Source organism: Enoplosus armatus, chromosome 22, assembly GCF_043641665.1.
Source record: "Enoplosus armatus isolate fEnoArm2 chromosome 22, fEnoArm2.hap1, whole genome shotgun sequence".
Classification (NCBI taxonomy): Eukaryota; Metazoa; Chordata; class Actinopteri; order Centrarchiformes; family Enoplosidae; genus Enoplosus; species Enoplosus armatus.
Window position 1 is genome coordinate 2,336,752 of NC_092201.1, and position 25,685 is coordinate 2,362,436.

At 43.7% G+C, this 25,685-nt stretch overlaps 1 protein-coding gene across 2 annotated transcripts in view; it reads right to left on the reverse strand.

Moving 5' to 3' along the window:
• Window positions 1-676: 676 nt before the first annotated feature.
• Window positions 677-25,685, reverse strand: part of usp6nl (USP6 N-terminal like) — a 64,347-nt gene continuing 39,338 nt past the window's right edge. For both annotated transcript variants that reach the window (XM_070929109.1, XM_070929108.1), the window contains 13 exons: window positions 21,628-21,701; window positions 17,381-17,460; window positions 16,100-16,139; window positions 14,988-15,068; window positions 10,478-10,585; window positions 9,617-9,726; window positions 8,560-8,608; window positions 8,023-8,143; window positions 7,356-7,450; window positions 7,015-7,080; window positions 6,597-6,696; window positions 6,355-6,507; window positions 677-3,483 (listed from right to left, as the gene is read on the reverse strand). In XM_070929109.1, coding sequence (XP_070785210.1) covers window positions 1,880-3,483; window positions 6,355-6,507; window positions 6,597-6,696; window positions 7,015-7,080; window positions 7,356-7,450; window positions 8,023-8,143; window positions 8,560-8,608; window positions 9,617-9,726; window positions 10,478-10,585; window positions 14,988-15,068; window positions 16,100-16,139; window positions 17,381-17,460; window positions 21,628-21,701 — 2,681 coding nt within the window. In that variant the 3' untranslated portion in view covers window positions 677-1,879. The remainder of the gene's footprint in view (window positions 3,484-6,354; window positions 6,508-6,596; window positions 6,697-7,014; window positions 7,081-7,355; window positions 7,451-8,022; window positions 8,144-8,559; window positions 8,609-9,616; window positions 9,727-10,477; window positions 10,586-14,987; window positions 15,069-16,099; window positions 16,140-17,380; window positions 17,461-21,627; window positions 21,702-25,685) is intronic.

Sequence of the window (25,685 nt, forward strand, 5' to 3'; positions counted from 1 at the left end):
ACAGACGTAACAAAGAAGCAGCAAATGATCACTTGATAAAATAGAATATATCAGCCTTTCTTGTCTGGGTCTTGTAATGACTAATTGGTTTTAAAAACTGGCTTCAACTTAATGATTTTCTCTGTGAATTAGTCAATAATTTGCCTCATCGTTTAGAGTATGAAATGTTTTTAAATTGCTTGTTTTGTCCAAAACCAAAAGGTATTTAATGTGCAGCGATATAAAACAACAGTTTAGCTCGAGAAAAGACTTAGATGAGTAGCTTATCAAATTATTGATTAAATGAATGATTATTATTATTTTGACAATTGGCTCATTATTTCAGCACCAGAGTAAGGCATTCTCAGTTTCTTTTTTTATTACGAAGTATAAACTAATATTGGTATTAGTATCAATATATGTTTGGAGGCTGGAACCTGATTTATAGGAATATTTAACTAATATATTATCCACGATTCTGCATGTATTGCATCTTAAACAAAATTAAAAACAAAATTAAATCCTCACCTTTTTGGCTCATGTCCTGTAACATTGTTCCAAAGCTACTCTGCCCCACTGGGGGGCAGAGTTTCATTATTAATGGGAAAAAAAGGCAAACAGTAAAAAAAGAAAAAAAGCCTGTGGAAATAAATATTAGGACACGCATGCTTATTATTAAGTCAAAGACAGACAAAGATTCATTTTCACCCCACCTCGTTTTATTAAGCAAAGTATCAGAATGGTCTGCAATTAGTTGTTTAACAAAAAACAAAGATAACTTAAGGAATGTAATGAACAGTACGGCAATACTGTTGGAGAGTAACTGCATCAAAACCCAGAGTATGAGGAATAATAAGAGGGAATGTGACTGATTAGATGTTGAAGTGTGTGTGTGTGTGTGTGTGTGTGTGCCAGTGGAAGTGCCAGCAGCTGAACAGTAGTTGATGTGACAGTGTTGAGAATAATACGACATAATGAAGTAAAGCAAACTTGTACTGAAACTAGTTCACATCCATCTCTGGCTGCATGTGCTCAAGATGTGGCAACAACAGTACAGCAATTAAAAAAAAAACATGTTACCTATGGATACATAGCAAAACAGACGGCTTAGAGCCATCAAACAAACAAACAAACAAACAAAAATATATATATATATTTATTATTAGCCCTCACAAATTAGCTCGCTATTCCTTGAGTCTCTAATCAGGGTTGGAATTTCATCAAAAACTACACTGGCCTCAAATACATGTAAATATCCAATGTACTGTACTTCACGAAGTATGAAAGAGAAATGAATTGCACATCAGTTTATCAGGAGGGAATATTATCACTGGAAAACTAAAAATAAACAACAAACCCTGCTCCTTCTACAGTGGAGGCGTTTCAGAATGGAAATCAAAACGTACAGTGACCCGTTCATCAATGCTCTCTAATTCTATCATTGGACACAGTATTATTATTTATTCTCTTTGAAAAATGACATTCGAGCATATAGAGTAAATCGACCTCTAATGTAAATATCTGGAAGTAACATATAAAAAAATAAAGATGGAAAATAAATCGGAGTTTTGCTCTCTCAGGTGAGTGTTTCCCCGGCTACTGATAACAACTCAGCGTATTAACAAACATATCGGACTCGGAAAGATATTTACTGTCACCTCTCGTTAATGATTTACATCCAAAAATAAAATTAAATCTTCAGTCAGTTTTTTTTATAATTTTTTTTTAAGTGATCAGTAAAAACGCCAGAGGCTGGTGTGTCCTGCAACGTTACGATGCAGCGTGACAGTCAGAAGGTCAGTACTTCACACAGAAACAAGACCCGGTTCAGTGTCAGTGACTACTCCTCAGTTTTTTTTTGTTTTTTTACAGTGTCTCGCCATCTTTGTCCGTCTTTCCGTCACAGCAGCATGGACTCCTGCAGGGCAAATGCCTCCTGTGCGTGTCTGTAGTGTGGTCCTCCGAACAGCTGGGGGAGCCGTTGCCTGATGGCGGGCTGCTGCTCCTGGAACTGTGTCCTGTAGTGAAGCAGCTCGTCTGGGTTGGCGGGAAAAGTGAACTCCTGAACGGGAGACATTTGGGCTCGCTGGAAGCTGGGCGAGCGGGGCATCCCCCCCGGGGACTGAGGGGGCAGTTCATCCTCCAGCGCCCACGGGAGGCCGTCTACAGGCCGCCGAGACCCGCCTTCTGACAGGAAGTGCGGGTTCGCCTCGACTCTCCGATGCCCCTCGAACCTGTAGTCCACCGGAGCGTAGGCCTGTGCGGTGGAGGTGAGCTGCTGCAGGTAGATAGGGGTGGAGCTCCCCTGGGTTTCCAGCTGCAGGGGGTGCTCCGGGGGCGGCCTGGCGTTTCGTGGGTTGTGGGTGGAGCTAGATGGTGGCTGCCTGCGGTAGGTGGTGAAGGAGTTGTTCATGAGAGCCTTCTCTGGGGAGAGGCTGTTGGTCTGCCGCTGGGTGGTGGCGTACGCTCGTTCCCCGTACGCCACGGTAGAGGGTGGGGTAATTCGGGAGGGCGGAGCATAGAGTCTGTCCTCTCCTCTGTGGTCCAGGCTTATGCTGTAGGCGGGATGGAAGATGGGGACCTCGGTAGTAGCTCTGCCCGGGGAATGCTGCTGGGGAGGGGTGTGGTACTGGCTCTGGCTGCCAGGGTAGCTGGCCTGGACCCCTGCTGGACTGTTGTGGGAATATGGAGGAAGAGGGTGTTTGGCCATCCGGGATGATGCGACGGAGATGACGCTCCCAGCCTGGCTGGGTCCGCGGCTGGGGCTGCCCTGATGGAGGGATGATACGCTGAAGGGTGTCTCACTGCGAGGGGTTCTCATTCTGGACGGAGGTCTGTCGAGCTCCAGGATCTCGAAATCCTGCTCCGGCATCCCTGGCACGTTGTCGTACTGGGAGGCGTTGGAGCCGCGGTTGGAGCCGGGGACGAAGCCCTTGGAGCGTGGCCGGCGGTGGGACAGGACAGTGTCTTCCGGACTGGAAAGGGCCGGCGACGCCCCTCGGCTCCGATGGCCCTCGCGGGCTGCCGCTGCTTTGGCCGCTTCCAGCTTTGTCTCGGAGGGTTTGAACCAGCGGGGGCCGATGTCTCTGTGAGAGCTGGAGGCCGCGTTGGAGTTGTGGTTGGCCGTGGCGTGGCTCTGAGGCTTCCGTCTGTCCACCGAGCTGAGCTGTGGTGTAGGGGTGGGGGCTGAGGTTGGTGTTGCTCCCCTCTCAGGTGTGGTGGAGGTGGACTGCTTTTGATGCTCATTGGGAATCTCCCCTGATCCCCTGGAGCGAGCATCCCTCTTGTCAGCCTTGTGGTGGCGGATCGGTTTATCCAGCGAGTCCCGGCGCGACCGGCTGGGGGGGCGACTGTCCCGCTGGCGGTCTGGTACAGGACTCGGGTCCTTGGGAGGCTCGGCTGGCTCGGCGTGGCTTTGACCGTTGGCCACGTGGTTCGCTCCTGCTGCTGCCACCTCAGGGGGAAGCTGCCCTAAAGGCTTCTTGGGAAACTCTTCCTCTTTACCTGCAAGACCGAAACAGAGGAAACACATCAGACCACCATCGGCAGAGAAAAGTGAACGGTGATGGTTTAACAGACTGTGTGGCGCTGATTCACATCAGATGAGGAGTCACAACAGGGACATGGATTCATGCAACACCACTGCCATAGAGAGGTAAAAATAAAGGAGAATTACATTCACGGCGACACATAATCACATCTCAACAGGCAAAGAAAAAAACATCAGAAATAGTGTTTTGATATTAATTATTAATTCCCAGCTCGCTGGAGGGGCTCAATTAGGAAGTGACACCAATTGAGTGGTCTCTGAAGTTTCATTAAACAGTACTTAGCTGCAGCAGTAGTCCCGGACTTGAAAGGTCATCCAGAAATAGTTCTTGATTAATGAACCTTGTTAAATGTTCCGAGACGTGTAAGTACAGAAATATTGATTCTGCTCAGCTTGCACCAACGTCACTAATCTACAACCAGGACATGTTACAGGTTATGACATAAATACTTAAAACTTGCTGCTTTACGTCAAAAAAAAGAAAAGAAATAAAAAGTACAGTCGACAGGAACGTACACAGTGTGCAGGCGGTGATGGTGTTGTTGGGGACTGTAAGGGAAAGTGTGATCAGTCAGGAGACAGCAGCTGGAGGAAGATGAATGATCCAGGAAGTGACTGAATCCACAAACTAACCGAAGCTACCTCGTCTTCCTCATCCTGTTTTCCCTCATCAGCGTTGCGTCCTAGCACCAAACTTAATACAGTTTTGTGTCTTCTCTCAGAAACCCTTATTCGCTGTCCGCAACACAGGTAAGTAAACCTAGTCAGACAATTTCAGCAGCTAAAGCCTGAATATGTGCAGCACGATCATATCAGCCTTTTCACTTTTCACACCAGCAGGTATCGGCCTTGTTTTTGTGTCACACAGCTGGAAAGAGGAAGCGATTTCAGTGCCTATAAAACAATGAAACCTGCCTGACGTCACCCGAAGGAGCTGCATCTGCACCCTGATAGTATGAACGCTGTTGTAGAGGCTTATTTTTCCTCTCTTACAAAGGCCTGAGGACAATAAAATCATTATGTGGATTTGGTTTTGGATTTTAAGGGTCATAAAATCACATAAAAGATGTAAGGGGGGGGGGGGGTCGAACAAGCCACCATCAGTATAAAAGATAAGAAGAGGTTGGTTTGATAATAATCTTCCCTCTAACGTTGTAGTTTCAAGCTTTGGACAACTTGCAGCACCTTTTCTTATCTTTTGTCCTGAAGAGACACAATTATTACTTTTACTGATTTATTGATATCAGCACCTTCAACGTCATATTCGTCACTCCTATTGGCTCAACCACTGATAGGAGAGAAAGCCACTCTAGACCAGAGACTCATCCAGCTGGTGTTTGCACAGAGTGAATTACGCTGCAGTGGTGATGGCGGTTACTCAAACTTAACTCAAACGAGGTCAAGCAAAGTTCAAAACTACACAACCGTAAAACATCCACTGTCGTCTCTCACAGTTCAGCCAATTCAGATACAAAAATACTGATTAAGAAAGTATCCTGCTCGCCAGCTTAAAAGAGAAGTTAAACAAAAGCCTCCAGTGTCGGAGAAGTGGCTCATTATCTTGTCAGCGAGCAGCGACACGAACAAACAGCTACTGTTTCGGCTGTGTGGGCTCTGGAAGAAAGGAAAGTTCTGGTTCCTTCTTCAGCGACAGTATTAAAGTTACCAAAAAATACATAAAGGACTAACTAACGAATGACTAAATGCAGCAGGAAGACGAAGACGTAGCAACCTGTAAAAGATTCTCGAGGACAGGTGGGGATCCATTCAGTGAATTTATAAGTTTAAGTATATTTCTTTACAGATATAAGTCTGTACTAGTCCACTACCCTGAGAGAAGTCGGCCATTTTCTTTTATAATAATAAGCTGCAGATTTAAATAGTCAATGTACAGATCAGAAAAACAGAGTTATGCAGTGCTTTTAGTTGGCCACCAGAGGGCACATTATGTCACCTGAAAGACCTTTAAGGACAGAGGTGACATTTTACAATTGCAACCACTTTGGAATCAAAACATGGGGGTAAAAAAAACAAAAACTGGAGAAAGTAGAAAGACAAGAGGAGAGCCAGCCACTGCAGCACTGAAGCAATGCATCTGAACTGAGTATAGAAACATCATGTGGGGGGTAGAAAACAGCTGGAAGACTAGTTTGTGAAGGAAAAAACCGGAGTGCTGTTGGACAGACAGGAGACAGACAGGACGAAACGGACTGACTGAGGGACAGATGGACAGAGACATGGAGAGGGAAGACCAGTCAGGATAGCCCACCGGTTACTGTTGTAGGAGGGGATGCGGCCCCCGCTCACGGCCACACTTTTGTTGTTGTTGGCTAACATCGTTTGAAAGAAGAGGGAGAGAAGGCAGATTAATGAGGAGACAGAGCAAGATTAGAAACACGCTGCTGCTAATGCTAACAGGGCTACGAGCTAAAGGACGGCAGGGGGCCACGGCACACCTGAACGGCCACGTCGGCGCCGCAACACCTGAAGGGGCGTTTGTTTCACCGTCAACTCGACGCCTGTGTTTCTGGGTCGTCTTTGACTCATCTGATGTCTTTTTTAAAAAGGGACACATCAGTATGTAGACGTGTGATTTTTTTAAATTTGGACATATTACAACCCCAATTTATTTATGTTTTTCCCCCAAGATTTTTCTGATTAATAGGCTAATCGTTGAGTTTATAAAATCTCAGAGTAAGTATTTGTCTGTCAGTCAAAAGGACAAAGAGATTCAGTTTAATAATAAAGAATATGCATGCATACTTGTGGTAAAGGTCTTCCTTTATACGATCAGCTGCTTAAACTCTGTCTGTGTGCTTCAGTACCTGGAGCGGGCAGATCCAGCTTCGCCCTCCTGAGCTCCGTCATGGACGCCTGTAGCTGCTCGATCACGAAGTCGTCCTCGAAGAAGAAATCTTTGGACAAGGTCGCCTGCAGGAACTCCACCAGATCCTCCATGGACAACTTCAACAGGTGCTCTGTAAATCACACACACACACACACAAATAAGACCCTTTCAGTGTTTGAGAGGTCGGACACCAGCTGGTAGCCGTGGAAACAGTCTTACTCTTGTGCAGTTTGAGGATAGTGTAGGACATGGCGGGCAGCAGCCTTTCACCCTCCAAGATGTAGATGTCCCAGATCCTGAGGGTGAGGGTGAAGGGGGTCTGGACACAAACAGAACAAAAGGTCAGAAGATCCCGTCATTGTTCTCCCTGCGCGGTTCTTGTAGACTGATGCATTGCTTTGGCTCACATAAAGGCCATAAAGGATAAGGCTGGCTGTTAAAAAATATAGAATATCTCCAGACTTCCTGTGTTCTTCCTCATTGCAGCTGGACAGCCTGCTTTATTTTCATTAGCCGAACAGAGAGCATTATTCCAGTGTGGTGAGGAGAGCCACTTAACATTAAACATTTAATAAGTCTGGATGTGGGACGCTCAAACAAAGCAACATTAGGCTGAGCTCCCTGTTAAAGTACTCACTCTGTCCAGGAAGCACTGGAAGAACCACTTCATGGTGTAGAGACTGGTCAACACCTCTTGGTTGTCCTGCAGAGACAAACAGAAAACCTAGTCAGTGCATCGAGCAGCGCAGCGACTGCTGAGCGTGTCGTGATAATGTGAAAAGTTTCCTTCTAAACGAGTAAAACTTAAAACTGAAATATGTGTATTCACGTACAGGAAGTGTTGTGATGTGACAACATGACCCAACACTAGTTTTGTGTTATTTGGATGGATGTTTTATTCCTGGTATTATGAGCAGTCGCTTCATTATTCAGCGCCTGCTGCATTATTGACTGCTGCAGCAGTGTTGCGTGTCTCACCAGGTGCTGTTTCAGTTTGGGCATCATCTTCTTGAGGATGCGGTCGTGGTGCTCCTGGAAACGCATCAGCTTCGGGAAGCCGGGGACGAAAAACCCTGAAGGTGAGGACAGAAGGGACGATGACTTAGATCTTCATTGTGTCACAATGTCTTCAGCTGACTGTGAGACACTGTGAGTCCACGTCTTCTCTTCAGTTGGTTGTACATGTTCCTGTCTTCCAGGGCCAACTGGTGATAATCCTTTAAAACATGTACGTGTCTCTGTGTTCATAGTCTATGAGGTCTCACAGGGTTTCAGTGAAAACAGAGTCGGTTTAATACCTTTAGTCAGAGTGTTGTTTGGAATAAATATCAAATCTTAACACATTAAGAGCCGCACCAGATGCTCACTGGATGCGGCTGCAGCTCCATTTGTTTTGTCAGTAAGTTTTGTGTTTCAGAAGCATATTAAATACAACTTTTCAGCTGCTTCTATCATACTGTAGTTCAAAGTGAAACATCTGCTTTCCCATTTCAAATCTGCTGAGCAAGACCGTATGATAACAGCTACAAATAGACCAAGAGCGATGGCATCCAGTTGCATCCAGTGGACGTCGGCTGTCAAAGAAGAACATAACCGAACTCGTTTTTCTTTTCTTTGCCCATAAACGTGAGCTTGTGCGCGTTACCGTGCATGGCGTGCCTCTGCCCAGACAGCAGCTTGACCAGAGCCCAGAAGGCGTCCTCTTCATTCATGTAGATCAGCAGCAGAGCTGTGATCTGGCTCATGCCCTGGCAGTAGCCCACCTCCTGCAAACACACACAGTCGGGGGAATGATGATGGTGATGATGATGATGATGATGATGATGTCCATGGCAACATGAATGAACTGAACAACTAACATCAAGTGTAGGATTACCTTCTCATTCATCTGAACTTGATTTTTTGGTTCCATTTATGTTGGTAAATCTTATTTATGTGCAGCTGGTGTTATATGGAGACCTCATGTGATTAATTATTACTTCTTGACATCTGCATTTAGTGGGAAACAACTGAAAATTGAACTGGAAAAACCTGATGTAACAGCTCGGAAGTCCAGCACTTCAAAAACATAAAACAATCCTACTGAAGGTCTGCAAAAAAAGAACAGACAGATGCTGCCACGCAGAGAGATAGTAAAAGCACAGTAACCTTTGCAGTATTCTGCAGAGTGTGAATGACTCACCGTGTTGTACATGGAGTAGGCTGTGAGGACGTGGAAGAGAGCCTGCTGCCTGAGGACACAAACCACAAAAACTTCAAATATCCCGGAGTTTAGAGCCGAGAGAGTCATTCATAGTTTTGGTTCCGGCATTCGAACAGCTTTTAACTTCAAACACACGTGTACGGCCCAGAAAGAAAAAGAAAAATCAATGTGATGAACGACATCCTCCTCACATGTTTCTTCATTTCAAACCAGCAGCATGAGAAATCATTACAGTGGTGCTGAAACAGGTGTAGTTCCTCCTGGATTCTCTTCAGAAGCAGAAGTCCAAACACAGTAAACTTTTCTAATTTCAGGACTACAGTTAGGGCAGATTTAACACCTTCTTTTGATTATTTATACTTTCTATATGTAACTAATGAAGTGATAAAAACATCCTGCTGTAGTCTGGCAGTATACCTGTTATATAAGTTGTTATATAAGTGTGAAAATACATTTAAAGCAGTTACCTACATTATCTTTGCTCTGCATATGCTTTGCCTCTATTTTTGCTGCTAAGTGCTAACTCCTGTGGTGTCGCTGCTCTGAAAGAACTGAACTGTTGTCATGTGATTAATCCTGCCTGGCAACACCATGTCGTTTAGCTGCTGGAGGTCTGGAGGTAAAGTTAAAACCCTGAAGTAGCTCAGAAAAGTGCATATATATATATATATAAACTTCAAACTTCCTGGTGAGTTTAGTCCATAAGACAGCTTACATTGTCCCATATAATACTACTGTAGTAGCATGTATGCTGTTGAGCTAAATTAGCATGAATTCCTGTAATAATGTGGATTTCAGGTACATGGTAACACTTCCTAATTTTTCTACGCTTCCCAAAGTGTTGCTGAGGTATTCCTACGGGGGTAACTGCGTCCATGTGGGGAGTGTTCGGACTTTGATGTGTGTATGTGGCAGCAGGGATGTTTTTCTGTGACTGTAATCTGAGTTCAAATACTGGATCAGAGGGGTCGGACGACGGAGCTTTGTTATCGCTAACGGAAAGTAAAAGCAGCGGTGCATTCTGGAGATAACCCACTTGACGTCGTAGCGATGCATGAACATGATGTGGTCCCTGTAGGTGCGGTTCACATCCAAGTCAATCTGCCGGATGTCCGGGGAGACTCCTCGAGCTCGGGCCTTTAATTTCTGTAGACGAACCAAAAAAACAAACAAACAAACCAGAGACGAATAAGAACAGACTGAACATCTAAACTGTCCTCAGCGCCACGTTCAGTTCTTCTCACAGATTCAACATTTTCTTTAAGACTCAAATATGTCAAAGACAGAAACCGGACAGCATGTTGTTTTTACCTTGAATGTATTCAGAAAGCGAATAGTTTAGATTAAAAGAACAGTCAAACTTTTCCTATTTTCTTGTGAAGCTACCCACACACTGATGAACCTGACATGCCCCCTGCTTCTCTGATGTTAATTTGGGGTACAAAGTTTAAAAAGATCCGTAGATTAACAGCTTCATATATTTGAGGTTTAATGCGTTAAATTTGGCGCCAACCAGATTAAATCTTTCGAAGATGAAGTGGATTATTATCGACGCAGCTCTCCTGCTCAGCAGACAGAAAGTTTCTCCTCCACAGTTTCTATTTTCCACTTTGTTCATCCTCGACTCATAATTACAATACTTCCACGCAGCGAGTGAAGGCAGCGATATTATTATATATTATATTGATCCTGCCAGCTGAACTTTTCTAATGAGATCCAAAGTTTGTTCTTTACACAGTGCAGGAACAAGCCGTGCAGCTTCGCACAAACACAATTAAGCCTCCAAACTCTCAATAATTCTGGCGCTCGGTGAAATCAAATAAAGCCGAGGTGTGTGCCGGCTCCTCTATGAACCTTCACGAGGCTCGAGCAGCGATGGCGGACCCCGCCTCCATACCTCGTAGAAGTCTTTCTTCTCCTCCTTTATTTTGGGAATGTCGAGCAGCAGACACCACACCTCCCCTCGGAGCTGCAGGGGAATTCCCTTATAGATCCTCCTGACCAGCTGGAAGGAAACACACAGCGAGGGGGGTGTGGGGGGGGGGGGGGGGGGGGGGGGGGTCATTGTTAGAAAGGACCTTCAAAGAGCAGCCAGCAGCTTCGTTCACCTCAGAAACACTCAACATTTAGCTTTTATACAGGCTTTGCTGTTTCAGAGGCTGTTTTTTTTCATTACAGGATATTAATCAGCAATAATTCTGAATATCAATAAATCCATTAAGTTATTTATCAGACGAAATATCAGCATTAAATCATTGCACGTTAAATATCTAACAAAACAAGCGGTTTGAAGACGTCACCTTCGACTCTGGACAAACTGTAATGGGCATTTTTCACTATTATCTGACATTTTATAGACTCAACAATTGATGGATTCATTGGAAAAAATTATTGATTGAATAATAATTAGTTGCATCCAGAATTGTGAAAATCTTGTGAACCTCAGTAACAATTGAAGATCTCTAAGTCTCATGAATGACCCGTTTATTTACTGGATATATGAATACTCCTCGTCTAGTTATACGTCTAGTTTGCAAAGTACTGACTTACTTAATAATACTTGTTTTACATATTTCATACTGCATAATTACTATGTATAATATCTATTCCAGCCCTCATTTTGTTGGTTTTCTGCAAACAGAAAAGTCGTGTTTACATCTTGAAACATAGTTTTATTGTGTTTATTAAAACGGATTTGGTTTGTTATCGTTTCTAGACAGTTTGTCCTATCAGTGTCAGTTATTATTGCTGTCATGTTGGATTTAGCAAGAAATGAACAGAATTTGTGAGTGGGGGGGGGGGGGCACTGGATGTTTCCAGGTGTTGTTTTACTGGTTGACCTTTGACCAATACAAACTGCAGATCCTTGAAGATTTATAACTTTCTATAAAGCTGAATATAGTTCACTTATATTCTTGTTTTTAAATAACGTTTGGTTATCTATGTTAATTAATAACTTGAACCTTTTAAAATGCGTTCTTACAAGTTACAGTGTCCAAAAAGAAAAAGTGAGAAATACACATTTTAACTGTTCAAATGTTGCTGCTGCAGAACTCAGAGATGCGATCGCAGCCTCTGGCAGTTGCCAAAAATTATTACAAATAGAGAAACCCATCAAGCGAGCTGCTCTCAGCGTGTCAAAGATACAAACAGCGTATGCATGAATGTACTCGGCTCTCTCCCCGAGCTAAAGCAAAGGGCTTTGGAAGGTGAACCACGACCATCTGGCTGGACGAGCTCCAGGAGAGATTGTGGGCAGAGAGAGGGAGTTAGAGAGACTGCTATGCATGCAGAACAGTCCAAAGTAATTCAGTGTCCACAAAGAGATGGAAAATCAGTCGGACTCCGGGCGAGGAAGATTAAGTCTTAAAACCCAAACTGCTGGAACAGCAAAGCTAATCGGAGCAGTGAATTCTCCGTCTACAGCTATTAAAACCCAACCAGCCGGAACAGTTATACAGCAGATATGGGAGCTGTTGTGGCTGTAAATGTGTGTGTGTGTGCTGTACAGGTGACTGACAGGGGACACGAATGAAAAGGACAGTCCTTCTATTAGAGGGCTGTTTTCAGAAAAACAGGCTGAAGCTCCTGACTGGTTGAAATAAGATAAATAAGATAAGATTCACAGGGATAAAACTACCTCCTACGTCTGTGAGAAGCCATTTCCACTTGTCATTTCAAGATAAAAATCCAGATGAGATTCAAGACGCTTTCATTTCTCTGTTATCACTATCACTATCACTAGTGTCTGTTTTCTCAGCTTCATGTAAATCAGGGTCGGGAGGTGAAGCTGTAACTACCAAAAACACCAGAGGAAGAATCACTTCGGCACTTTAGCAGTTTAGTTAGCATTAGCCACCAAGAGTTCACCTTAGACTGTGGGGAATTATAACGCCATTTTCCCGCTATTTTCTGATTAAACAATTGAATATATATATATAATATATTTTATTCCTAACATGAAATTCGTCCCGTAAAATTAAAGCAAGTGGAGGAAGTCGGAGCCGCGTGAGGACGAGCTGAGCGCTGATGAAGAGTCATGAATCAGCTGTGTGATGCACATGATGTATGTGTGTTTCCCTATTAGAAGGCAGAGTGTTGTGTGTGTCATCTCAGAATTAATGACGTGTGTGTGTGTGTGTGTGGAGTATCCAAAGCCTACACTTCATCAACCTCTGCCTCCACACTTGGGACTCACTAGTTTCTAGTGCAACAGCCTTGTAATTAGGCTCTGATGAGCGAGTCAATGAGAGCATCTGTTATAGTAATCATCCTCTGAGTGTGTGTGTGTGTGTGTGTGTGTACACTTTAGACACACGTGTGTCAACATTTACATTTCTGTGAATCTGTGCACTTCTAGTCTCTCTTTGCCTTCACTGTGTACAGACACACAGCTCTTTGTTTTCACAGATTTAAACTAAAAAAAGGAGCAGATGAAACTGATTGTTTGTCCTTTAAATATCCAGAACAAGCTCCCCTCGGTGGCTTAGTTAAACTCGGGACACACCTGAGGACCGGCTGAAACCCACAAAGAGTCTTTGACAAGCGAGTAAACACGCTGACAGCACACTGAACCACTGGAGCTGTGAAACAATGCATGTTCTCGGACCCAAACAAACATGGACGACAACCAGCAGCTCACACTGTTTATATGCAGCAAGGCGGAAAAAGCAGGAAAAATAGCACAGAGTTTGGCAGCAAGTCTTTACATATCACAACACCAACGGACCCAGACTGGAACAGACCCGGTCCCACTGGGTCCCATCAGCCGTCACACCAAAATCATATTTATAAGAGGAAGAAAATTTGACATTTTCTTCTACAGCAGTCTGAGATCGCTATTCATGTAGCGACGCTAAGAAGAAAAGACCAATACTCCTAGTAGATACATGGGTTTATTATTGTGTAACAAGCTGATTATTCCTCATTATATTATCAATAAAATATACATTACTCAATTCAATTATTATTAGATTATTATCGTTATATTAAACACAGTAGTTGGCAGACCCACTGCAACACAATGCAACTACTGCAGCCCACACTAAGCTAGTTGAGCTAGCTGTAACCTGGTGTCAGGTCACATGACCTCCTTTCCCAACTTAGAGAAACGTTCAGTAGACTGTGTGAACCAATCAGGACAAAGACTTTAGACTTGTTTACTGCAGCCAGCAAGTTACAAACAAAATGCATCAGCTGCGATGAACCATCAACAACTAGTTATTATTATGAGGACTGGCACTGGGACACAGCTTCGTTCTTACTCCTCACTGAAGCCAGAACTCCCTCGAAGGTTTCAGATGGTACAATATTATAATACTGTTATGCTAAACACTACAACCTCAAACTGAATTCGCCGTGTGAGGCGTGAGGCGGGAATTAAAAAAAAAAAAGCTTATGGCTGCTTTACATCTGCTCAGCTCTCTTGTTCTTTCCCACTGCGGGCTAAATGTTCTCAGCAGCTGGCAAGTGAGAGACGTATCAAGCATGACCAGTTTCCTCGCTGAGCTGACTGACGAAAAGAGGAAAAGAAACAACCCCGAAGCTTTAAAGAAGAAAGAAACAGAGGAAGAGGGAGGAGGAGGAGGAGAGTGATGTGATGGAGGGAAGGTCTGAACACTCCTCAGTGTCCTTGGCTGTTATTCGCTGTGAACGTTTCTTTGAAACACAGAGGAGGCGATGCCAAAGACTGAGTCTCTCTGTGCTCTTAGTGCCAGCCATGAGTGTATTTCACATTTCAAAGCTCCGACACACACACACACACACACACACACACACACACACACACACACACACACTAAATCTCTGCTGAGAGCAAAACATACAAATGAAGGACAAGGCGAAGCGCTCCAGGCAACACCACAACAAAACCTGGACCTGAACAGGCTCTAATGAAGGCAGCCATAACTGATACCTGCCCCCCTCTAATGGTCCACGTGGGAGGCCGACTGAGAGAGAGACCCTCCTCTACATCTGCTGCTGACAGGACGACTGCAGCAGAGGGCACAAGAGGACCGACATGAACTCTATAACGTCGATATGCTCGGGCTGTTAAAGTGTCACCAAAACAACTGTATTATGTTGTTCTGCTGCCCCCAAGTGGCCAAAAAGATAAATAATGCAGCTTTAATCCCTCCAACAAAACCTACTTCTTAAAGTGTTACTATCCAAATACTCTCCAGAGTATTCTGTAAAGTGTTTTGTTTGCTTTGACAAACAACACAGACGTCTTAGAGCAAAAAACGCAGCGTCGTCCTGATGACTCGAACTTTTGTCGCGATTTAGTTCGGCGATAGTTGTCACAGCATTATCACTATGTTTATATATGATTTACTAAAGTCACAGTGCTGTGATACTGCGGCCAAATCATCTCTGTTAAAAACGGTATGTTTAGAGCAGAAGGTTACCTTGTCGCTGTTCTTGTATTTGTCCCAGCTCTTCATCATCTTCAGCCACTTGGTGGTCCTCTCCACCTCCATGTGTTTTTGCTGGAATCCAGAAGTGACACATTAACAACTTCCTCGCTCGTAAGCTTTTTGCGAGTTGCGAGTGATCGTACAGTTTGTTCAGAGCCGTCGGGACGCTCCCATTAAAGCCTTCTGTAGATGTTGGTTTCTCCTGATCACATTTTATGAACATGTGCAGAACACTGAGCTCATGTTTTACAGCAAAACAAAGCACTTTTGTTTGCAAACACAAATTAAGTTGTGTGCTGCTCTGGGATGACGAATTGGATTTTAAAATTACAAACACATCACCTGTTTTAGTGTTTTTTTTAATTTATTACGTCTAAATAATTAAGTTATTTGTTTCCAATCTTTTTGGGATAACATCGGTTTCTTTTGGAATAAGGGTCTATTCCCAAACCCTGTGTAAAAGCTCCTATTTCCCATGGTACTTGAACGCAACAGCTGACGCGCCAGCACACCTACGCGGAAGGTAAAAAAAGTCAAACAGACAAAGAGTAAATACTGTTTGAGGTGTTGGAACAGACTAAAAAAAGTTCAATACAACGTGATAAAAAAATAAAAACAAGTCAAAAGAAGAATCCAAAGATTTCCAAACTTGATGACCTGCTTATTTTGATAAAAGTAGTTATTATTACACTTACTATTATTATTAAAACTTTGACCTGATGAAGGAACACCTTGAATGTGACAGTATCTGCTAGAAAAACACAGGAACTTTTCCAGGTTTTCCAGGTCCGATACGACAGTATGAACCATGAGATGAGGTTATTTTATCTATGAACTGTCAGTAACTATCGGGATCACCGCCACCTCGGAGCCTTTCGGATGTTTCGGTCTCTTTCATTCATCCGTTCAGACGTCCCAGTCGTGCAACAGTGACGGAGAACGATCACAATGTCGTCTTCATGTGTTTCAAACAAAGCCTTTTTCTAATCTAATCTTTTAATCTGTCACCAGTCTAATGGATCGAATCTTCACAGTTTTCCAGATGCAGAAAAAGAAAAGTTTGAAATACAGTTAAAGTTAAAAAGGAAAGTGAAGTAACTCACCTTCTCCTCCACCGAGTCGTAGGATGGAAGTTCATTCTCACTGAGGAGAAGAAAGAGAAGGAATGAATACGAGGAAAAGGGACGAGTTCAAGAGATGAATAGTCTCCAGGTTATTTTTAGTTATGTCATATGTGCAAGGAGTGATTTCCGGGTCAGCGCTCGTCTCACTCTCCCTGACAGAAACATCAAACATGTCAGCGGTCACACAAACAGGAAATAACTGATTAGACATTCCTCAATTTATGCTCCTCTTATCTGTGTTTCAGAGTCCCTGCAGGAGTTACTCTGTTTCAGTGAATATTCAGGTTTCATTTCCCCTGAATCCCACCAGCAGCAGCTCTGAATGCTACCTGCCTGTTAGCAGAACAAACATCTTTCACTGTTTTCTCCTCTCTTCCCTCTTGGCTTAATTGCACAACAAACATGGCTGAAAAATCAAGCCTGAAGAAGTGAAAGTTGAGCTCCTGATTTCCAGTTTTCATTGATGCAACGTGTCGAAGATCTTTCGCATTTTAGGATCACTGCAAAAAATATATATGTCCCAGATGTGTTTACATGCACAAGGGACAAATGAGTCCTGATGAGGTGTTTTTTTTTTTTTTAAATCATGAATTATGCATTTCCTGATTTTATACAAGTACAGGAACAAATCAACGTCTAAGTCCTGCATGCGAGGACTCTGTCGAGCCACAGGCCACCGTTTTGTGGTGGACTAGAAACCGGTTGTCTGTTCCACAGCTGAGCATCAAACCAGCGTTCACGCGACACTCTTTGGGGGAAGCGGCGAGTATGAAAGCTGCACTTCCGTCCACACAGCTTCTTCATGGTTCCTCTTGGCTCGTCTCTGCTGCCAGCCTGCCCAGTCTGCAGCATCATTCCTGGGCTTCAGTCAGTGACCTTCACCTCAGGCTACTTCTGTCCCTGTCTTGAACAATCATATATAACCCGGAGGTTTCTTACCATCTCTGCCTCCATGTTCCACTGCCTATGGTCCGGATCGTACCACTCTATGCTAACACTGATGCCCTGTGATTGTGGCTAACCGGGCTGTTTGCTGCCAGCCTATATATATAACACTCACAGCGCAGCTGTTTAAGAGCCTCGCAGCCTCCCGACCGGCCGGCCGGCCAAAGCCACAAACACACTCGTCCCTCAGCAGCCTCTCATTTTCTCCCTTCTGCCTTCAATGTGGCGCTACTGTTCAAACTGGGCTTCGGAGGGTTTTAATTTAGTCATCAGGATTAACTATAGGTTGTGATGTTTTTCTGTGTGAGTCCTTACTGAACAAAGCCAAAGCGGTCGATGGATTTGTACAGGTGGAAGTTGGTGTCCTCCCAGGGCTCCACGGTGGCCTCTTTTCCCTGGAATCAAGAAGAAACTCCATGAATAACACTGGAAGCTAAAACATGTGTGCACTTTGGGGTTTGAACGGTACATACAGAAATTTATGGAAGGTTTTCAGGGTCCATGAGGGCCTCTGATGTGTACCACCAACACCGGCACAGTTACAATAACGCTGGGAATTGAACAATAAATAAAAAGATACAACAAGCCAAAGAAGTGTAAAGCAGAGCTGCAACGACTGCTTGATTAATTAATGAGAAGATCAACAGAAAATCAAATAGCCACTATTATGATAATTGATAAATTATTTCATTCTTTAAAAAGGAAGGAAGGCAAACATTCCCTGGTTCCAGCTTCTCAAATGTGAGGATCCATTTCTTCTGTTTGTCATATATGATGGTACATATAATATAATAGAATATAATATAAATAATAGTAAACCGAAGTTCTTTGGGTTTTAGACTTTAGCACTGACAAAACAAACGTCATCTGAGGCTAATTTTAATGAGCTTTTTAAACTATTTTTCTGACAATTATAGATAAAGCCATTAATGAGTATTTGCAGTAAGTAAGCGTGTGTAATACATATATTGATTTTATAACGTGGACCTCAATCTCTATACGAGGGAACATTATGTTAAACACTGGCGCAGAATTTAAAATAAAAACAGAAAGAAAAAGATGAGAGAGGGGAACAAAAACTATAAAAATAAAACTACAAAAAGGAGATTTTCCTGTTGGTCAGCGATGTGACGACATCACTTTGGACTCCGGGAGGATGTGGCGGTTGTTTTTGAGTACTTTCTAACATTTTACAGACAGAAGAGAACCAGTCGATCTGAAAACTTATCGACAGATCGATCGGTCGACGGCGTGGATGATCGTTAGTTGCAGCCCTGCAGTTTGTCTGATGCTGGTCGAGCCCTGCAACAAACAGTGACTTCTGATTGGGCTCCACATTACATGCCACCCACGTTCTGCAGGGGCAGAGAATCATGTTTTGATTGGCTGCTAGATTACGAGGGGAGCCACGACTCCGGTGCCCTTGGGAAAGTGTGTCTGCGTGAGTGTGTGTTTATAACAGAAACCATGTGTGTGTGTGCAGCGACTAACAGGTGTGAAATGAACAGCCAGACGCCCACCTGCGTCACCGTCTGACTCCAGGCCTCCGAAAAAACTGGTTCTAGTTAATTCACCATCATGGACCAATGAAATAGAAAACCCACAATAAGAGTGCGTGAGGAAGGATGAAGTCGAGAGACGAGGATATCAGAGAGAGACGAGAGTGTGCGGGAAAAAGAGTAACGGAAGAAAAGAGGACACCAAAACTTTCTTTGGCAGAAAGAAGTCTGTTACCTGGATTAACCTGGACTGACGCTTTTTACTGTATTTTATTTTTTCAGTGCTGCGAACAACACAAACACATTTCTATTCAAGTCCATTACAGGAATCTCAGGGTTGATATTAGCTTCTAAGTTCCCATAATGCTTTGAGGGACGTAAACAGGAAGTATAATGTTTCTAATGTTCAGCCACGTTATTTTTAAGCCTATATCTGTTTACATTTAGGCAAATTGGCATGAACTGGTATTAAAAGTATGCTGAATTAGCCATTAGCAGTTGCTGTTTGCGGCGTACCCATGGACGTACAGACAACTATCTAACTATGACTTTGATACTGAAGAAAACTTAAAAATGTGATGATTCTCAAGCAAATTCTGGGATTTTAAGGAGCATCTTTTTTTCTATGATTTCGAAGTGGTTTTATAACATCTGCGATAACGATTTCCATGGAAAGTGCAACTGAATCTGTGTGTTCAGATTTGACGGAGTTATTATTCGATGTGTGGAAGCTGGGTTTTGCCATTTTTACTTTAAGACACAAAGGCATCAAACTCACCACAGCAGAAACTATTTATGAACCTCCAACCTCGACGTTCCTGCCGCTCTCCGCTGAGGGAGACTAAAATATTCTTCGTACAGAAGACAGAAGGCCTGTCTGAGGTTTCACAGGTCAGCCTGATGACCAGATGTTGAGGTGAAATATATTTAAATTTGTCTCCTCCCTCTGTCGTCACCCAGCGTCTGCAGCGCTCCCTCAGAAACACACCCGTTGAATAAATAACTCCAACACACACCTCTGAAGGATCAAAAGACCTCCGTGCTTCATCCCACCTCACACCGTGTGTGTGTTCACACTCTCGAATAAGAGTCGAGAACACTGCACCGTCATGGCTGACACATTCATCATTTCTCCCTCTGCTTAAAATCGATTTCAGCTGGACTCTGACTGCTCAGCGCTTCTATGATTGTGTGTCACCAGAACTCTGTGATCCACTGTTCACGACTTCTACAGCTTATTAACGGATTCACAACAATAAATCAGCAGTTCCTGTTCTTTTTTTTCATTTAATACAAAGCAGTGCCTCCTCGTGAGCACTCCTCACTCCTCTACGCAGAGCGAGGTCGTTTGATTTTAATAGTTTTTAGAGGCCTGAGGAGGTAAAACTGGGCAGTATTTCACAAGAATTAAGCAAAGAAAGAAACCCATTAGATCAATCTTATAACCCACTGCAATAAATGAACACTCTCTGATATTAAATGCGGCACAGAACGTCTGATTTATTATTTGACTTATTATTTTATTCTGTAACTTCTTTTATGTCGCAGTTATCCAAAGTGCCAAACAGCGATATTTGGACAAAAAGTAAGAAAACTGAAAGAGATCTGAATGAAGTAGTCAAAGAGTCTACAGTCGTGCTAGCGGCTCTGTGAGGCTGCACGGTGGTGCTTTGCGCTAAATGCTAACGTCAGCATGCTAGCATGCTCACAATAACAATGGTAACATGTATGTTCAGCAGGTAAAGTCTTAGTTTAGAGTGTTAGCACAAGGCTGATGGGAATGTCTTTAGTTTTGCATAAAATAGTATAAAGTATTGGACAACTTTGACCTGATGATGGCGCTACATCACCAAAGTCAGTAGGATTCATCCTCTGGAGAACATCACATCCAGTAGCTGTTATATTTCAGTCTGAAGCAAAGTGGTGGACTGACAGAGTGACGCTACTAACATAGAAAACAGAATAACACAATTTAGCAAAGGATTACTAGATTTGAAATCGTGTCTCTGTGAGAAAACTTCAACTTGAACTGATTCAAATGTGACATTTTTGATCTGATCTCAACCGAGCGTGAAGATGTTCCAAATTAAATACTGGCTCCGAAATATCTACAATCAGCCGCCCCGATCCAAAAACATCAGCATCAGTGCCAGGCGTGAAAACACAGACAGCGGTCAGGCCTGAGTGGAGATGTCATTTGGAAACAAAACCCTTCATTTCTGCAAAGACGACAAATCATTTTAAAATCCCAGAACGAACGCCGGCTGATGTGAGGCGACGAGCAGCGAGTGTGGTCGGCGTGATAACCGAGTCCATTAAACTCCTCCCATCCCCGACAGCGACAATGACACTGGTTTAGCTCTGATTGTGCCTCATTCTACACACATACACACACACACACACACACACACACACACACACACACACACACGCCTCCATCATCTCCCCTCTCCATGGTCTCTTCACTCTTAATGAGGCGGCTTGATTATGCAGCCTGCTGGACTAAATTAAAAAGACTAATTTACAAACCGAGCATGGTGGGCTGGTCCGACTGATACCGCTGGGCTGTGAAATAGAGGTGTCACTCAGGAAACATCCACATACATACAGTGCAACCACACACACACACACACACACACACACACAGCAGAGACACTATGGAGTTGATGTACAGACTCCTTCCTCTTCATCTGTAGATGCTTGTCTATTTCTGCCCTCCTGACTCAGTTAGTTAGTCCGCTGAACATCAATGTGGCGTTTAAATGCTTAATTTACACGTTAATTGTAATTGGCTTTGGTTTATGAGCTTTGGCCGGGGATACTCCATCTTACACACATCACAGCCTTGCTAAATTTATGAAAATGTTTAAAACACAGAGCTTGCCTTATGATTGTGTTTCACGGGCAGTAAGGCAGAGATTTATAGAGGGATCCCACCACAGTGTCGTGAGGTTTGGTAGAGTGAGTGACTGGATCCTGGCTGTGGATAACCACCAGAAAGTTACAGCTTCACCAGCTGTTTTTAAAGGATAAGTATGCTCGCTGCTGGAGTTCTCACCGTACCTTGTCATATTTGGCGACTATCTCAGCGCGCTCCTGGTCGAGTTTCACCGCCGGATCCTGCTCGGTATCAGACGCTGGAGAAAGGACAGAGAGAGAAAAGAAAGAAAGATGAATGAGTGTTTCAGTACAAACTTTTAACAGCTGCGTCGCTGAGCTCACTGAGCTGCAAGCAAACGGCGATCCCACTCTTTGTGTTTGTCGTGATGTTTTCAGGCTTTTACACAAAGTCAACAGATGAATCAAGCTTGTTATCCCAGAAAGCTGATGTCAACACAGACTGTGATTGCTGACATCCACCAGCAGCGTTTACAGCACAGACGCAGCAGCATTTTGCGGTTTTACTTACTGCAGGTGAGCAACACATCACGCTGATTGTTATGTTTGGTCTCACCCACAAGAGCTTTTCATTTTAATCACTAGTTTCAAACAAGAAACTCTTCCAGAAATTAGAGACGTCGACAGGACGGACAACAATCTAGACTAAAGAGCAACTTGTGATAAAAAGTTTGTTGCATGCTAACATTTAGCATGCTACCTAGTATAATGGATGCACAATATACAGTCGTGTCCTCAAACAGAGAGTAAAATGTCTGCTGAAAATCCTGTAATGCAATTCTTTTAGGTGCAGAAATGAACGTTATACTACGCTTTACACAACAAATGATGATGGTTCATACAGTAAGTGTCTGAATGCTCAACAACCGAGTTGTCATTATGTACGTAGTTAACAGTAAACGAGTGAAGGACATCTAAAAGTTAGCACGTTAGCATGCTATGTTAGAATCAATCTGAAATCTCATTCATTCATTCATCTCAATCAGTCATTACTTTTAAAGTATCCTGAAGTGGATTCAAGTGAAATTTTGAACAGTTGGTGGCGCTAGATGAGCAGTCAGGGGATCACTAAAATCATTGGATTTAGTGAGGAGGTATTTCCCATTGGACCAAAGCGTTGGGCCGACATTTTGACATCGCCACTGCTAGAGCCAACGCTGCTAACGTTAGCATGACCGACCGACTGAGCTAGCTTGTAGCTGCTTGTAGCTAGCTTGTAAAAGGACTTCCTGTAAGCTTTCTGAGGTGTTAAAGCCGCTGCACAACCATCAGGTCATCCTGTCATCACAGACATGCTTTGTGTTACAGCTCTCTCTCGGTGTGAGCTGACCTCAGCCTGGGAGAATAATGTGTGTGTGTGTGTGTGTGTGTGTCTATATGAAGCAGGCTGATGACAGAGCGCCTTTAAACAGCTGTAGTGACAGAGAGACGTCACAGTGGCACAGAAAGGTTTTCTGTGTGTTTGTCGTTGTTGCTGCGCATGCTGACAACATGCAAACACACACACAGTGAACACACACACACACACACACACACACACACACACACTTCCTGATTCAGCCAACCGTGAGAGGCTCCAAACATCGGATGTGTGTTAACAAAGCTGGCACACACTCTATTGAGTGGGGTCATGTTGTGTTTATGTTGAATATAGTGTGCGGCACGTAGTGATGGAGGCGTATAATGAATCAGACCTGAACAAGACACTACGCGGTGAAACCATCACGATAAAACACCCCGAGGAGGACGAAGCGTTTACGTGGTTCTCCTTTACTGTTTTCCAGTTTCAGACACGTGATACGTAACATTTCTAGCTTCATCTATCTGTTAAAGTGATGGCACATAGTCATCCAGACATCAGTTTCATTGAATGGCAGAATGTTATTTGCTCACATGAAGAATGTGGAACGTTTTGCCGGATGTTCATTTACTCAGTCACACATTTGTCATGAAGAAACGCTGGAAATGCATGGAGAGGCTGCCGGTCAGATTATCGTTGTGAGGCTGCGATCTCCACGGCGCCTTAAAATCATCTTTTGGAGAGGTGGACGACCGACCGACCAACCTGCCGTCCCTACAGCCACACCCTAACTAAAAACAAAAAACTGGCTAAAATTCAATCCACACTTTGGTGTAAAAAAGGTCTCACTTAAACTATAACTTCATAACTTTGGTATAAGTACGGTGAAGAACATGGCTTCTTTGCCCTCACAGGAAGAACAGCTTAGGTTTGTTTTCTACTGCTAATCCTCTTAAGACACCATCAACTACACACAGCTTTCATCTCAAACTTTGGCCACATCGTCCCTGCAGTTGTGTAATACTGATAATTCCTTTCTTTTTAACAGTTTTTCAGCCTTTCACAGGAAGTATTTGACTCCAGTCATTTTCCAACTTCCTCTCTGGGTCTCTGGGGTTCGACGGGAGGAAAGGCTTCACTGGAATTCCAAAACACTCCGAACAAACACGCTCCTTATTGAGCCGGCTGGCATTTTTATGACAGGATGGTGTGTGTCAGTGAAAGGCATGTTGCTGTGGGCTGCCGAGAGCACACACAGCGGGAGAAGACGCCGGGAGGGGGGGGTCCCATACACAACAAGGCAAACTGTCTGGGGCAAATAAACAAATACAGTAAAGCCTTTTTCTGCTGGGAGTTCCACCCCAGGAGGCCCTGCGGTTCCCATAGTGAGAGGGAGAGGAATTGGGGAGGAAATGGGATTCGGTCTTTTCTTTGCACTGAAGCTTAGCCTTAATTCAGAACCCCTTACAGCCATATTAGTATTCCACAGTGGCCTGACTTAAACTAAATGCAATTAGACCCCTTTTCATGCTTCAAGGATCACATTGGCGCCCGTGACGGAGATTGTGCGCGTGTTTTTATTTGTGGCCGAGGAGCTCTCGTCGGGCTCGCAGAGGGTCCAGGGAGTTTACAGCCAATTGTAGAAGACTCCGCTTGTGACTGAAAGTTTACAGAGTGTTTAATCTTATTGGTTCTGAAATATGTTTAACATCATGTGGCCCCAAAGAGGACCAACAGCCCACGAGAGCTTAACAGTAGTGGAAATTTCAACTAGAAGACGATTTTTTTTCTCTCAGTAAATGGGCTATTTTTAAAAAAAAAAAATTAAATTTCAGTGGAATTAAACTTTATGTCCTTTCAGTCTTAAACAACCTTAAACGACAACAGAAGAATAAAAAAAAAAAAACTACCTCGCAACTGAGCAAAATGAATCTGCAGATGAAAATCATGTGACACGTCGAACAGGACCAGAACCTTGAAGGGGACCTTGATTGTTTTGCCATCTAGCTCACATCTGCGCTTTGCATTTCTTGGTTTATTTTGTTGTTTAAAGTATTTCCACGGATAACAATAATGTGGCATCTGGTCGGATCCATAATCTTCATTGATCAGGCAAATGTCTTCTGCAGGTGCTTGTGATTGGATAACATTTAACTTTGTCTTCTTTTGATTTTGAAAAAGGATTTTGTAGGTTTTTAAGTGTGTTTTCAGTACCAAACCTCATTCGCAATAATATCAATTAATTTCAAACAAACTGACCAAGTTGTTTTCAATGTCAACCTGTCAGAATTTCCAATTCACAAGAAGTTTAAAAACCCATTTCTCTGCTGAATGCAGCCTCACAATAAAACACTAGAATGGAATGAAATGCTGGACTAACCAACAACATCTTACAGTTCAACAGGATCTGAGGGTGGATTATTCCCTTAAAAGACAACTTTCATCCGGCTTATCCTTCATTACAAGGTTAGAACCCCCCCCCCCCCCATCGAGCTGACCTTCCACCTCCTCTGCTCTGAGCTGCCAGTCGGTCCCCCAGCGGTGAGGCCGGTGTCAGCTCCAGCTAACTGTCCCTGTCCTGCTGTGATTAAAATGTCCCCGCTCCGTCACCCGCCTGACCAGCTGGACGCTGCCCCGTCCCCCGCTCTGCCCTTCGCTCCCGCTCTTCGCGCTGCATTCAAGTCACGTGGGAATTTAGCGGCAGCACCGAGGGCTAAAAGGGTCAGAAGCGTTCATGTGAAACCATCACGATACGTCGAGAATTCAGGAAGTGAGGTGCAACTTCCCCAGCAGGTTTACCGCTCAGCAGGTGCGAGTGCTGCTCCCAGGCAGGAGGCTCATCTGCACATCATGTCGGACGTTAATCCAGCAGCCTTGAAGCCGACTGGGCTACTGTAGAAACATGAAGAGCTCATTGTAAACT